Source organism: Uranotaenia lowii, chromosome 2, assembly GCF_029784155.1.
Source record: "Uranotaenia lowii strain MFRU-FL chromosome 2, ASM2978415v1, whole genome shotgun sequence".
NCBI lineage: Eukaryota > Metazoa > Arthropoda > Insecta > Diptera > Culicidae > Uranotaenia > Uranotaenia lowii.
Genome location: NC_073692.1, coordinates 266813302 through 266827404, shown reverse-complemented (window position 1 = coordinate 266827404; position 14103 = coordinate 266813302). Strand labels below are relative to the sequence as shown.

At 36.8% G+C, this 14103-nt stretch overlaps 1 protein-coding gene across 1 annotated transcript in view; it reads left to right on the top strand.

Moving 5' to 3' along the window:
* Positions 1 to 14103, top strand: part of LOC129742615 (small conductance calcium-activated potassium channel protein-like) — a 466288-nt gene that overhangs the window by 442339 nt on the left and 9846 nt on the right. The window contains exon 4 of the mRNA XM_055734542.1: positions 998 to 1033. Coding sequence (XP_055590517.1) covers positions 998 to 1033 — 36 coding nt within the window. The remainder of the gene's footprint in view (positions 1 to 997; positions 1034 to 14103) is intronic.

The following is a 14103-nucleotide window of genomic DNA, read 5'->3' as shown; positions in this document are numbered from 1 at the left end:
TTATGGGTATGTTCTATCATGGTCCATGCGCTCGTTATAACGCGCCAATCGCAGTAGGCTGAAAATAGCATTATTTTTTCAAAAAGGCCAATTTTCATTGAAAACGATAAAAAAGGCTAAAACCATATTTTGAGCGTTAATTCAGCCAAAAAAATCTACTTTTATTTTTTTTTTAAATTTTGATTAGTCCATTTTGATTTTCTTTTCAGTCAAAGTGTCTGTAAGTATTGGTGTGTTTTCGGTCTTCGGCTGCTTTCGGCTGTGTTCGGCTGCTAGGCGCGTATTGAATACACAGCGGCGCGTATTTGCAACACAGTTTTGTTCTGTGGCTTTGAATAAGGTTTTAAAAAATCAAGTTTTTGAAGCAACTATAGCAATTTGAGTAATAAAAAATCATACGCATTTGTAGAAAACAATTTTCTCCAACGATTGCACCCATTTTTAACACAATTTGTACGTGGAATACATAGAAAATCAGCGATTCGCTTAGGTGGCGCATAATAGGGCATGTTCCCCTATCACATTCTATCGATCAGAGTCACGTTTGAGCATTTGTTTAAAGCAAACACACTCTCCCGATTTACAGATCAATTTTCTTCTCATGATTTACATTTGAGATTGATTTTTCTTTCCGATTCCGTGAATGAGAAGATTTCTCCGTGTTTATTAAACATCCATGTTAAATTTACTGTCAATTTACTGTGGTTCAAATTTCATCAAAGTTTTCAATCAATCAACTTTGAACGCCAACCTTTTTCATTTTTAAGTAGGTACCTAATTAAATTATTCCCTTTAACACTTCTACGCTAAGACATTTTCTACAGATTAATCAGGTTTCAATTCCTTCTAACAGTTTTCATTTCTTCTAACTATCTTTTCTTTTTCCTATTACGCAACCTACTAATATCGATTCCGATTCCGGTCTATCTTCTTCTGCTGTCCTGAACGTTTTCTGAATCTGAACTACTATCTCTGAACTTTTGGGGCGCTCATGCAGCTGATAGCACGCAAAAGGGAAAAAGAAAACGAAAAGGTGTGTGATATTGTGTTCTTCTTACGATGAAAAAAAATCGAGTGCTGTAAATATTTGAGTAGTATTAAACTTAATGAAACACCTTACCAGTAAGCTTGCACCTGTTGACTTAGAAAAGTAACGACTTATGCACTTTATAAAAGTGAGAATCCGAACGATCAAAGTCTAGAAACGGGATATCGTTAAACTCCTTGTTGTGTGCACTTTAGCTTTAATGTCACTATGATATTATATTTTTAGATGGTACCATTACCCAAAGCTGTATTTAAATTGTAAATATAAATTGCCATTGAAAACTTTTTACTGTTTATAGTGAGATATTGTAAAAAAAGTAAATTTCTAAGAGTTCAAAATCATTTGTTTTTGTCAAGGTTTCTTTTGAAAACAAAAGAAAACTTAATTATAATAAAAAACATTTTCGGCTTTTAAATTTTTAAATACAAACGTGTGATATATTATTGATTCGACATTTATCAATTCTTAGTTATCAATGCAATGTAATATTAAATTCATCACACCCACTCAATAAAAATAATGAGTAACACAAAGTATGAATAAATACTATTCGTAATCTGGAAGGTAGAAAGCGAGTGGCCAGGGATGCCAGTTGGTTTTTGTCAAAAATCAGCCTACCATGAAGAAAAAAATCGAGACGAAATTAGAATTAGTAACGTCAACCGGGATCAGGATGGTTGTATCGAAATGGTGCTAAGATATAATGGGACACTCTTTATGCTGAAATTCAAGAATTCTAATTGGCGACATGTAGGGAAAGGTGGCAGAGATATCTGAAAAAAAAAAAACATTACTTACTTACTTGGTTCCGCGTCGGCTCTCCGGCGCATAGGGCCGTGGTGAAAGACCTACACTGTTGATGATCCGGAGCCAGCGTCTTCACTTGGTCTCAGTCAAAATTTTCGTCGACAGTTCGGATTTCGAAGGCTAGGCTTCGCCGCCAGGAATTTCTGGGCCTGCCTCTCCGACACCGGCGATGTAGTTCCTCATTCGAGATCCAGTTGCCAGGCCACCAAGCGCGGATGATATTCGGCAGGCAGCGATTCAAAAATACTTGCAGTTTTCGCGTCGTTAACCTTCCTAGGCCGTTCGGGTCAATATGACCCGAAGCAAACTTTAAAATCGTCATAACTCTTTTGAAAAAAATCGGAAAAATATGAAATTTGGAACATACACTCAGGTTTTTTTTTACGCGGTATTTCGTCCCGCGTAAAAAAAAACCCGCGTTAATTCGAAAATCCGCGTAAAAAAAAACCGCGTTAATTCGAAAATCCACGTAAAAAAAACCGCGTTAATTCGAAAATCCGCGTAAAAAAAAACCTCGTTAATACGAACATCCGCGTAAAACAACCATTTTAATTAAAAAATTCGCGCGAAAAAGCACGTTACTAAAAAAACGCGTAAGAACCATGATTATTTAAGAATTTGCGTACAATGATAGTTTATTTTTAAGATAAAAAACAAAATCAATTAGATTAATGGAATAGTAGAATATAGTGAGGCTTATTTGACAGTGTGGAATTCAGATCGTCTGATGTCATGTCTCAGGTCTCATGTTCCATGTCTCAGGTCTCATGTCTCATGTCTTAGGTCTCATATCCCAGATCCCAGGTCTCATGTCTCATGTCTCATGTCTCATGTCTCAGGTCTCATGTCTCATGTCTCATGTCTCATGTCTCATGTCTCATGTCTCATGTCTCATGTCTCAGGTCTCATGTCTCATGTCTCATGTCTCATGTCTCATGTCTCAGGTCTCATGTCTCATGTCTCAGGTCTCATGTCTCATGTCTCATGTCTCAGGTCTCATGTCTCATGTCTCATGTCTCATGTCTCAGGTCTCATGACTCATGTCTCATGTCTAAGGTCTCATGTCTCATGTCTCATGTCTCAGGTCTCAGGTCTCAGGTCTCAGGTCTCAGGTCTCATGTCTCATGTTTCATGTCTCAGGTCTCAGGTCTCAAGTCTCAGGTCTCATGTCTCATGTCTCAGGTCTCATGTCTCATGTCTCATGTCTCATGTCTCATGTCTCATATCTCAGGTCTCATGTCTCATGTCTCAGGTCTCATGTCTCGTGTCTCAGGTCTCATGTCTCAGGTCTCATGTCTCATGTCACAGGTCTCATGTCTCAGGTCTCATATCTCAGGTCTCATGTCTCATGTCTCAGGTCTCATGTCTCAGGTCTCATGTCTCAGGTCTCATGTCTCAGGTCTCATGTCTCAGGTCTCATGTCTCATGTCACAGGTCTCATGTCTCATGTCTCATGTCTCAGGTCTCATGTCTCAGGTCTCATGTCTCATGTCACAGGTCTCATGTCTCAGGTCTCATATCTCAGGTCTCATGTCTCATGTCTCAGGTCTCATGTTTCATGTCTTTGGTCTCATGTCCCATGTCTCAGATCTCAGGTCTCAGATCTCAAGTCTCAGGTCTCAGGTCTCAGATATCATGTATCACGTTCTTAGTCTCAGAGCTAAGATATTCCCAACTACAAAAAGATTCTAAGTGTTTTCCTTTGAAAAAGTCTTAGAATGTTTTCTCTCAAAAACCGCGTTAATTCGAAAATCCGCGTAAAAAAAACCGCGTTAATTCGAAAATCCGCGTAAAAAAAGCCGCGTAAAAAAAACCGTGTAAAAAAAAACCGCGTAAAAAAAACCTCAGTGTATTACTAAAACCACGAGATACATAACCTGTAGAAAAAGCAACTTCCTGTGACCACCGGATATGCCACAACTGGCAAGCCGAAAAAAAAGTTACACAAAAGCCGTTCGGGTCAATATGACCCGAGAGTTTGCGCGCGTTCCCCTGATGATATATGTTAACCGATTTTCATGATTTTACATTCATTAGTTAGGAAATTTATTCTAGTTTCTGAATGTATAAAATTTCAGTTGATGTAACTTATCCGAACGTCTGGATTCTGCTCCGAATGGAAAAAACCCCCGAAAATAATGTCTTCTCAGAATTCCCATATCTTCTAATTGCTTTGACGTATTGAAATTATTTAATAAGTTTTGAAATTGTGAAAAATAAATCTTTTTAAACATATATAAAAATTGATGGTCATATGGAATTTTTGGTCGCTAGCGTGGAATTTCTGAAAAAAGCTTCTTTTTATGAACTTTTGCTTTGCAGTGTTGTATCTCATTCTTAACTGAACCGATTTCCAAAATTCAAATTTTAGTTTTATTTTGATAACATAATAATCATTTTCACTGAACACACTTAGTATCTCAAATATTACCGTTATTCGTAATACGAGAATGAAAACAAGAAAAAAATCGTGATTTTCGAACCCGTCTGTTATGATGTGCACATTTCTCATTTTGTTATCGTGATTTCTTATAACTTTTCATCAAACCTGCCCATTTTTTATATACCCAATGATAGATTTTAATCTCTACAATCGATTGATATGCTGTTTATGTGGTTTTTCAAAAATTTGTAGCAACGTTTTCCGAATTTACTAAAAGATATCGGAATTCGTCCAGATTTTCAAAAGTTTTGTAGCAAGCAAGCACAACCCCCCGGGAGAGCGTAAATCGAACAAAATCCATGGCTCTCCCAGTCGTGCTCTCGAAATCTGCCGTCCTATGGCAGACTGAAGGAATCGCCCGCATGGTTACGTAGGGTGGTTTGTGCTGATACGTATGAATATTTTTACGTACCTAATTCATAGCTTAGTCATTGTCTTCATCATTTTGATTGTTTTTCAGCTTTTCAAAGTTACAGAGACCTAGTTCAGAATTTATTTTATCTTTAATGCATAGCGTGGTTTCAAAACGACACTTAATTTAAATTATTTCGGAAGCGCGTGGATATTGTTATTAGAAAAACAATCACGGGGCCGTTCACATACCACGTGGACAACTTAGGGGGGGGGGGGGAGGGGGTATGGAAATGTCCACGCTTGTCCACGGAGAGGGGGGTAGGGGTTTGGGTCATGTCCACGTGGACATACTTATTTTCAAACTATTTTCTAAAGGTGAATAAAAATTAAGATGTTTAAATCAAAATCTTAAAATGGCATATACCTTTCCAGTTTAAGTTTAAACAATAAGTAGCTACTTGAAAGCAAGTGATAAATATGATGATTAAGAAATTAAAAAAAAAATTATATCAGACAATTTTTATTCGGTTTTACAAATTAAGCCATTTCTATAACAAAAGGCATAAAGTGGTGTTTTCTAACTGTCAAATTATAGGTATTTAAAATAAAAACTTTTTCAAATCTGTCCACGTGGACATCATGGGAGGGGGGTAGGGGTTTGCCAAATATCCACGCTTGTCCACGGAGGGGGAGGAGGGGGTCAAAAATCTCATTTTTCTGTCCACGTGGTATCTGAACGGCCCCTTGAGTGATGAGTTTATTTTTTAGTGAGTTCAGTCACATAAAAAATAAGCATCTCAAAATTATTTTTTAGACATTTGAAACATTTCTCCATGAGAAATTTCAGTGATCCAGTACCAGGGCTGAAAAACAGAAAAAAAACGCTCAAACGTCAAATAGGTCTGTTGAAATCACCGACCACCAGGTAACAATTTTTGTTTCATTATAGAATGATCATCATCAGAACTTTTTTTAAGTCTTAAAGAGAGTTTTGTACTGAGGTTTGAAAATTTCAGCAAACTGAGAATGCCTCATCTCTAAAACAATAGTTTTGTTAATCTTGTTTAGCTCCGGCACGAGTTATTTATCTTAAACGATTACAACTTAAAGCCCTATAGTACAAGTGCGGCAGACTGTCACCGTGGAGGTTCAATCTAACAGTCAAAAGTTGTTTCAATAGAGAATAACCATTTTACTGTAGGTGTTTGTAAGAGTTTTTTTTTGTAAACATTGTAACCATGACAATTCGAGACGTCAATTGCATTTTCATACAAACAACCAACAGCGAAAACTAGAGAAAAAAATAATTGCCAACTGCTGTTTACGATTCTCGCCTAGGATACATAAACATCCTGGCAAGTGACGTAGGCTTTGTTTACCTTTTTACTTTCAGGATAATGAGCACTGCGAATAGTGTACGTGTTTGCTCGTCACCTTTCTTTGTATCTCCTTGGTTGGTTTGTTGTTGACTGAGAGAGTGACAGCTAATGATGGTGACAGATAATCGGAGTGCAGAGGTTATTGCTTTCTCTGTTTAACACATGTAAAATTGTATACCGAGATTGCGAGCCCACCCATCCTAAATGTCCTAAATAGAGAATGTTTTGTTCCGGTCCGGTGCTTCGTTCTGTCGGCTGTCCGTGAAGAGAAAGAGCGCGTGCGGTACCGCTCAATTTAACTTTCCTGAATCAAAATAAATTTGATCAGTGTGAAGGCAAGTTATGGTTCGTTTTGAAAGCTTGGCGGAGTTGTGTCCTCGTTATAACGATCAGTGTAACATCGTGTCGACGTATTATACTATGCCCACAGACAAACAGACAAGACACTCTGAAGAAAATCCGGTAAATTTTTCGCAAAGCTACCACACTGCCATCTGGTGCTGACATTGCCTACCAATCAATTTCGATAATAGAAATGATCATGGTTACCTTTGACAATTCGGCGTTTCGTTTTGAAAAGTAAACAACCGTTTTATCATTTTCAGAACAGCATATTGTTATTCAATCTGTATGAAGTGAAACCCTTCTTTTCTGAAGAGTAGAATACCAGCTCATTCTTGATGGATATTCTCAGATGGATTTTGATGAGGATGATTCATAATTCAAAAATTATTGTTATACGTTTTTATCAAGATTTTTCGAAAACAGCTCTGTGGAATTCCAACTTGGTCTCCTGAAATCACCTGATAACCAGTACCAGTATAGTAACTCACTCTGCCATGTTCCTGCCACAATTATGTTATGTTGATCTGTCGAGAGTGAAGAGTGTTGACAATTTGTAACGAAGATCAAAACTGCACTACATTACTTTGTTCTCATTTCAAGTCCTCTAGATAGCCTAAATTGTATTCTAATATTTAAAGATTATGATGAGAAATATATTGTAGGTACCTATATATTTATTCAATATATAAATTTCCCAAGGAAGTTGGAACCGCAACATTTTCACCCAACAATTTTTTCTGACATTTATTAAGTAAGATATTATACATAAATTTATAACATTCACACAAATTTATAACACATACACTTCGAGAATCCTGTGCGCTTAACACAGGGAAAAAAACTCTGAACTGTGCTTCATGTTGGGAACAGAGAGATACTTCTAGGTCCAAGATAAACTGCACGATGTTTGTTATGTTCCGAATAATTTGCCGTGTCAACCTCCGTGATCGTACTCCGAAATCCACTTGAGTAAGTTGGATTCACAGGCTGGATTCATGTCTTCTGAAATAATGTTGCAGATGGTCAGATTTTCAGGGTCAAATACTACCCAAGATACACATACCTGCATTTTTTACTAAAAAATCAACTGTTTCTTTTAAACAGCTTCTGCAATCCATAATCAATCTTAGCTTTCCGCCAAGTAGAATCACTGTCCAGGCACCATCAGAAGTTCAAATAACTGGATATCGCCATACAATTTACAAAGGAATTTAGAATTCACATCCACTTTTTTCTTAGCAATTTTCTAGGTTTCGGGTTGTCAAAGTAAACAAACAAAACCGCAAGGGCTACCATGATGGAAAATTTGGATTTCTCTCAAATTTAAGCAACGCTACCTGGTGGCGACATTGCCTAGCTCAAAAGCCGTTTTGCGAAGAATAAAAATAGAGTGTCCTGTCTGTTTGTCTGTGCTATGCCCATTCAATAGGTTAAAGGAAGTGAATAATGTTCTTTTTAAACATAACGTTTAATTTTTCTGGGATTTTAAAGCTTCGTCCACACTCGGCAACTTGAAGTGCGATTTCGTTTGACGAGACTTGTTTATGTTTACATATTGGTTGCTGAATATCTCCCATACTTTTCGGGAGACTTGAGACATGGATCTCTTCGTTTAGTTCAATATGTAAACAGTTTCAGCAGCCGAAATCGCAGTTTAAGTTGCACATAACGTAGGTTTAAAAGTTGTGTTCTTTTGAAAGGAATATAGTATTATATTATTCCCAAGATATTCGACGCATGCTACAGTGCTACCATGATAATTTGAATCATCGTAAGGATGAACTCAAATGAGCGAGAGAACCGCTCTCCCATGTATGAAGTTCATTCTCATGAAAAAGTGTTATGGTGGTTCATAGCTCTTATCGCTCTGATACCGTTTCTGAGAAGAGGTGAAAAAATGTGACGAAAAGTATCCCTCCGGTTCTCAAAGGGGCCGTTACATACCACGTGGACAACTTAGGGGGAGGGGGGGGGGTGTATGGAAATGTCCACGCTTGTCCACGGAGAGGGGGGTAGGGGTTTGGGTCATGTCCACGTGGACATACTTACTGTTTGAATTTTTTGAGCTTTCCAGTTGAAGTTCAAACAATTAGAAACCACTTGAAAGTGAGTAATAAATATGATAATTAAGAAATAAAAAAAAATTATTTAATATCAGGTAATGCTATTTCTTTTTTTTTTTTAAATCAGCCACTCCAATAACAAATAGGCTAAAAGTAGTGTTTTCTAACTGTCAAATGGGGTTTTGAAAAAAAAAACACAATTTCAAATCTGTCCACGTGGACATCCGGGGAGGGGGGTAGGGGTTTTCCAAATGTCCACGCTTGTCCACGGAGGGGGAGGGGGTGTAAAAAATCTCATTTTTCTGTCCACGTGGTATCTGAACGACCCCCACAGCCAATATTACAACGATTTAAATCTTTAAGTTTATAATACTATAAATATCGAGTTTTGATTAACATGTGAAATATAAGACAAAATATGCATAAAAGTAATTTAAATCATAATTTGAACTTATTAGGGTAAAATACCTAGATTTCGACAGTTTTGGCTTGATTTGTCAGAAAAACCATGCATACAAACTATTTGACTAAAGTTTTTCATTTCAAATGTGATTGGTTTTATGAATCAGATTTTTTTCTTCATTCTCTACCTTTTTTTTGATGAAAAGTTTCAAAACAACGTTTTTATTAGCCTTTTACTAAAACCTCTCGATGATCTAGTTTTCGACATACAATTTTAGTTTTCGACACAAAAAGTTTTAGTTTTCGACAAGCATATTTCCACCTCCTTTGTAAGCTCAGCAATATGAATATTTGCGTATTGGAATTTCTTGTCTACTTCACGGCGTTTTTTACACCATGGAAACAGTATAAACATACAGAAGAAGATGGGTGTCGAAAAATAGATTATTGGGAGAATTTCCAGCGCTAGTTTTCGACAGCTCAAAAAACAGTTGAAATTTAATTAAATGTTAGCAAAAATATTCAATAAATTACCGAAAAGATTGATCTCAGAACCTTAACCTTTCCATTGATTCCTTTTATGTTGCTTTTAATCAAATAAAAGGGGGGTTTTACGTGATTCAAAATTATTCTTATTTGGTCGTTGGAATTGAATTTCACAGGTGATTTAGAATATTACTTTTAAGTTATTTATTTACAACTCTTCAATAACTTATTTGGAAGAATTTTTATATTCAAGGTATACTAAAGTGGGAGAGCAAAAATAGAAAAAATATGAAGATAGATAGCTTGAGTCACCAAACAGAAAGATAAGCCTTTCATTAAAATTTTGTCGAAAACTAGCTCCTGTCGAAATCTAGAGTATCTACCCTATCAGGATTAAAAAAAATTTAAAAAAAACTCTAAATAAATTATAAATAATTTATGATTAAAACTTCAGAAATAGTTTTATGGATTCATAATGCTGTGCTTCGAGTTGTGAGATCTAAACTAGTTTTTAAATTTCCAAATATGAATTTTGCAATTCAAATTAACATTTTTCTAAGAGTTCAGAATTGGAATTTATAATGAATAATTTAGTAATTGAAAACTAAGACAAAAGAATTGCTTATTCTTAATTTCAAATTCATAACCCAACAAAAATCAGAATTCAAATTTAAATTTGATAGTTTCGATTTAAGTATCATAAATATGAAACTTACAATTTTTGAGTACGAGTTTTCAATCGTGAGTTTGTTTTATTCTTTAAATAAGGTTTTAAAAAAGAATAGAAAATTGTGGACTTTTAATTCAAAATTCACTATTGGAAGCTTAGTATTGTGAACAATTTTATAATTTCGATTTAAGAGTTTTGAATTCAGAAAAAATAAATTGTGAACATAGATAAATGAATCATGAATATTGAATTATTTATTCTAAAATTTTATTCTTCATTCGGATTTGAAGTGCAGATTTGTAATCTGAAATATAAACAGCAAATATAATTTTAATACGTATTGTTTTGAAATAATTCAAAAATTAACACCGAAATCATTCACACTTGTGTAAAAGTCTTATGTATGTATGTAAATTTTATGTTACAAATAAAAATCAAAGAAGATGCCACCGAAATTATTTTGCCAAATCAGAATTCTAAAAACATTTCTGAACTAGGTCTCTGTAACTTTGAAAAGCTGAAAAACAATCAAAATCATGAAGACAATGACTAAGCTATGAATTAGGTACGTAAAAATATTCATACGTATCAGCACAAACCACCCTACGTAACCATGCGGGCGATTCCTTCAGTCTTCCATATTACGGCAGATTTCGAGAGCACGACTGAGAGAGCCATGGATTTTGTTCGATTTACGCTCTCCCGGGGGGTTGTGCTTGCTTGCTACAAAACTTTTGAAAATCTGGACAAATTACGATATCTTTTAGTAAATTCGGAAAACGTTGCTACAAATTTTTGAAAAACCACATAAACAGCATATCAATCGATTGTAGAGATTAAAATCTATCATTGGGTATATAAAAAATGGGCAGGTTTGATGAAAAGTTTTAAGAAATCACGATTACAAAATGAAAAATGTGCGCATCATAACAGACGGGTTCGAAAATCACGATTTTTTTCTTGTTTTCATTCTCGTATTACGAATAACAGTAATATTTGAGATACTAAGTGTATTCAGTGAAAATGATTATCATGTTATCAAAATAAAACTAAAATTTTAAATTTTGAAAATCGGTCCAATTATGAATGAGATACAGCGCTGCCAAGAAAAAATGTTACCTCTTTTAAAAAGTGAGAATTTTTTTTTCTGGTAATTCCAAGATCGTGACCAAAATTCCCATGGGACTCTAAATTTTTTATATATGTTTAAAAAGATTTATTTTTCACAATTTCAAAACATATAAAAAAAAATTATTACACCAACCTATACTGGAGATATAAGAATTTTAAAATGATGTCTTCTTTCTGTTCAAAGCGTTCTATAGGTCATCTGCTAAGTCAAATCGATTTAAATTTTATATATTTAAAATCTTGAATAAATTACCTAAACAATGAATCTAAATTCATAAATATCGGTCAAGATATGTGACCAGTGGAACGAAATCAATTTACTAGTCAAAACAAGCGAAAAATAATTTGTTCAAAATTTTGCGAACGGCCTAGGAAGGTTAACGCATATGTGCACCAAGTTTCACACCCGATCAATGCGGATTTGACGTTTGAATTGAAGATTCGGATTTTTGCTTGTAAACGCAAATCGGGACTTTATGATCCAGATTTCGATGTCCTTTCTGGTCTGGTCCTTTCAGGCGTTATCTGGCTACCAAGATACTGGAAGCACTCCACTTTCTCAACCTGTTGCCCAGCTACTACGAAATTGGAAGGATTTACAGTGTTGATTTCCATCGACTTGGTCTATCCGACATTGATTTTAAGACCTGCTGCTTTATAGCTTACGGTGAGGTAGTCGAGTTTGCTTTGCATGTCTTGTTGTTTTTGGGCGAGCAAAACAATATCGTCAGCCAGGTCAAGGTCGTTCAGTTGCTCCATGTTCGAAGGGTTAAACGGCAATCCTCGGTTTGGTTTATAGTCAATCAAGAAGAAGAAAAAGCAGCGGTGATAAAATACATCTTTGTCTCACTCCATCAGTTACCGGGATTGGTTCGGACAAGACACCGTCGTGCAAGACAAGGCAGGTCGGCTTTCAGCATTTCAGCAGGGATGCAATCGATCCCAAGCTCTTTGTTGGATTTAATGGCTTTGATTGTCGCTTCTATTTCAGCCAGCGAGGGCACTTCCGAGTTGACGCCATTAATGCAATTTACTGTTGGCGCTTCGAGCTGCGGGTTCTGTTGGCATCGCTATTCGTGATTCGGAAGAGATGTATGAAGTGCTCAGTCCATCGTTAGAGCTGATCTGTCCGATCGGTCAATAACTGACTTGCTCGGTCTTTCAGCGCTTAGACGTTGAGAAATATCACAAAGTAATCGGATATCTCTATTGGCAGCGGCTCTTTCTCCCTCTTCGGCTAGAGAGTTTAACCAGGCTCTCTTGTCTCGTCAACCAGCTCGTTTAATTGCCTTTTCCAGCTCCGCATATCGTTAACGGGAGACTGCTTTGGCTGACCCGGTACATGCCAGCTTAATCCCGACTTTCGCCTTTCTCCGATTATCGGCCATCCTCCAAGTTTGTTACATTTGGTTTTATTAATTCGATATGATTTGAGCAAAATTGGCAACCTTTTTGTTAGAAAAAATCCAACTTTTCATTAATTTAACCTCAACGTGAACCGAGAAATGACAACATCCGAGTCCAAAAATCACGGGGCAAAATCAAGCCGATAACTGGTCGAAATGGTCAAATTTCGTAAAATATCGGACAACACTCCTAGCGGGAAAGCGTTTCGGCGACATCCGCCGAGCAGCAGCAGGGAAACGTTTTGCGGCAGAGTCGGCAGGCTTGCAATTTCTCTAACGAGAATCACCGATGTGCTCGGTTTTCGATTCTCGGTAGAGATTCTCTGAAACGCACCGCAGAGATTTTTAGCCAAACCTCTGTAGAGAATCTGTAAATCAACACGACAGAGCTAACACACACTACAGTGAAAAAATGTTTTCACCAAGGAGAGCGACAGCGACGGCAGCTGGCTTGGCTTGTTGCGTTTACAAACACATACGAAGCTGAACCACTCGCCCGAAACATTCATCGTTTGTTGATGCTATTATTATGCCCACCGTCGTGTTTGTTTTTGTCTTTGCTTTTTGGTGGCTTCAACTAGTCGGTTCTGTGCAATGGTCCGAAAATCAATCAAAACAAACACTCAGGATGCGTTTCCTGTTGGAAACATTCCGATTGTATAATGGGATAGCGCCTCTCGCTACTGCTTCGCCTGGCTGGTATGCAATCTCGATCAGCGCTCCTATCAGCTATGCAAACCGAGTCGCATCATTCAGAATCATCGGTTCAGCAAACATCGCATATCGGAGATGAGTGAGATACAAACTGATCCATTCTGAATGTAGCTCACTCAGTATCTGCCTGAATTATATGAAATTCAAAATTATTTTTTGCAGGACGAGAAAAATCAAACAGTTGTGCGGGACACCATAAATTCTCAGTAGTTTTAACGTGACGTACGACATTTTAATAAGAGAACTTGTAAAAATTGAATAACAAGTGAACAAGTGAAAGTGAACATCTTTCCCTCACAAACACAACTGCAATTTGATTTTGATCATACTGATGTTAAAAAACGTTATAACAACAAATAAATTTATTAATTTGCTTTATATCAAATCAAACAAAATACGCTAATGATCGGCTTCATGTATCATTCACTCACTGCCTGATCCATTCACTCCTGATCGAAGACCAACAAGATTCGCCATATGCATTGCGCATTGGTGATATTCCAATTTGATGATGGTGCTGCACTGTTTTGACAGCAAGCATCGTGCGAGGTGATCTGTATTTTAGCGATGAATTGAACGATCGATGATCGGGTAGGTCCAGTAGCAATCAATAACGAAACCCGACCGCTGTACGTTCAGGTGCGAAGTGCAATCAGAAACATTCATTGAAAATGAGTGATATTCAGAACACTGGTTCTGTGTTTTCACCGGGGTGCTCTACAGTGACAAATCGTCGCACGCCGGAGCTATTGAACTTAAGTGTGTGTGGCTTTCGAAACCGGGGTGCGAATAATGTGTGGAGAGGATCGAAAAATCTCACCCGGGTGATTTGCAACTATCGCACGGGGGTGTTTT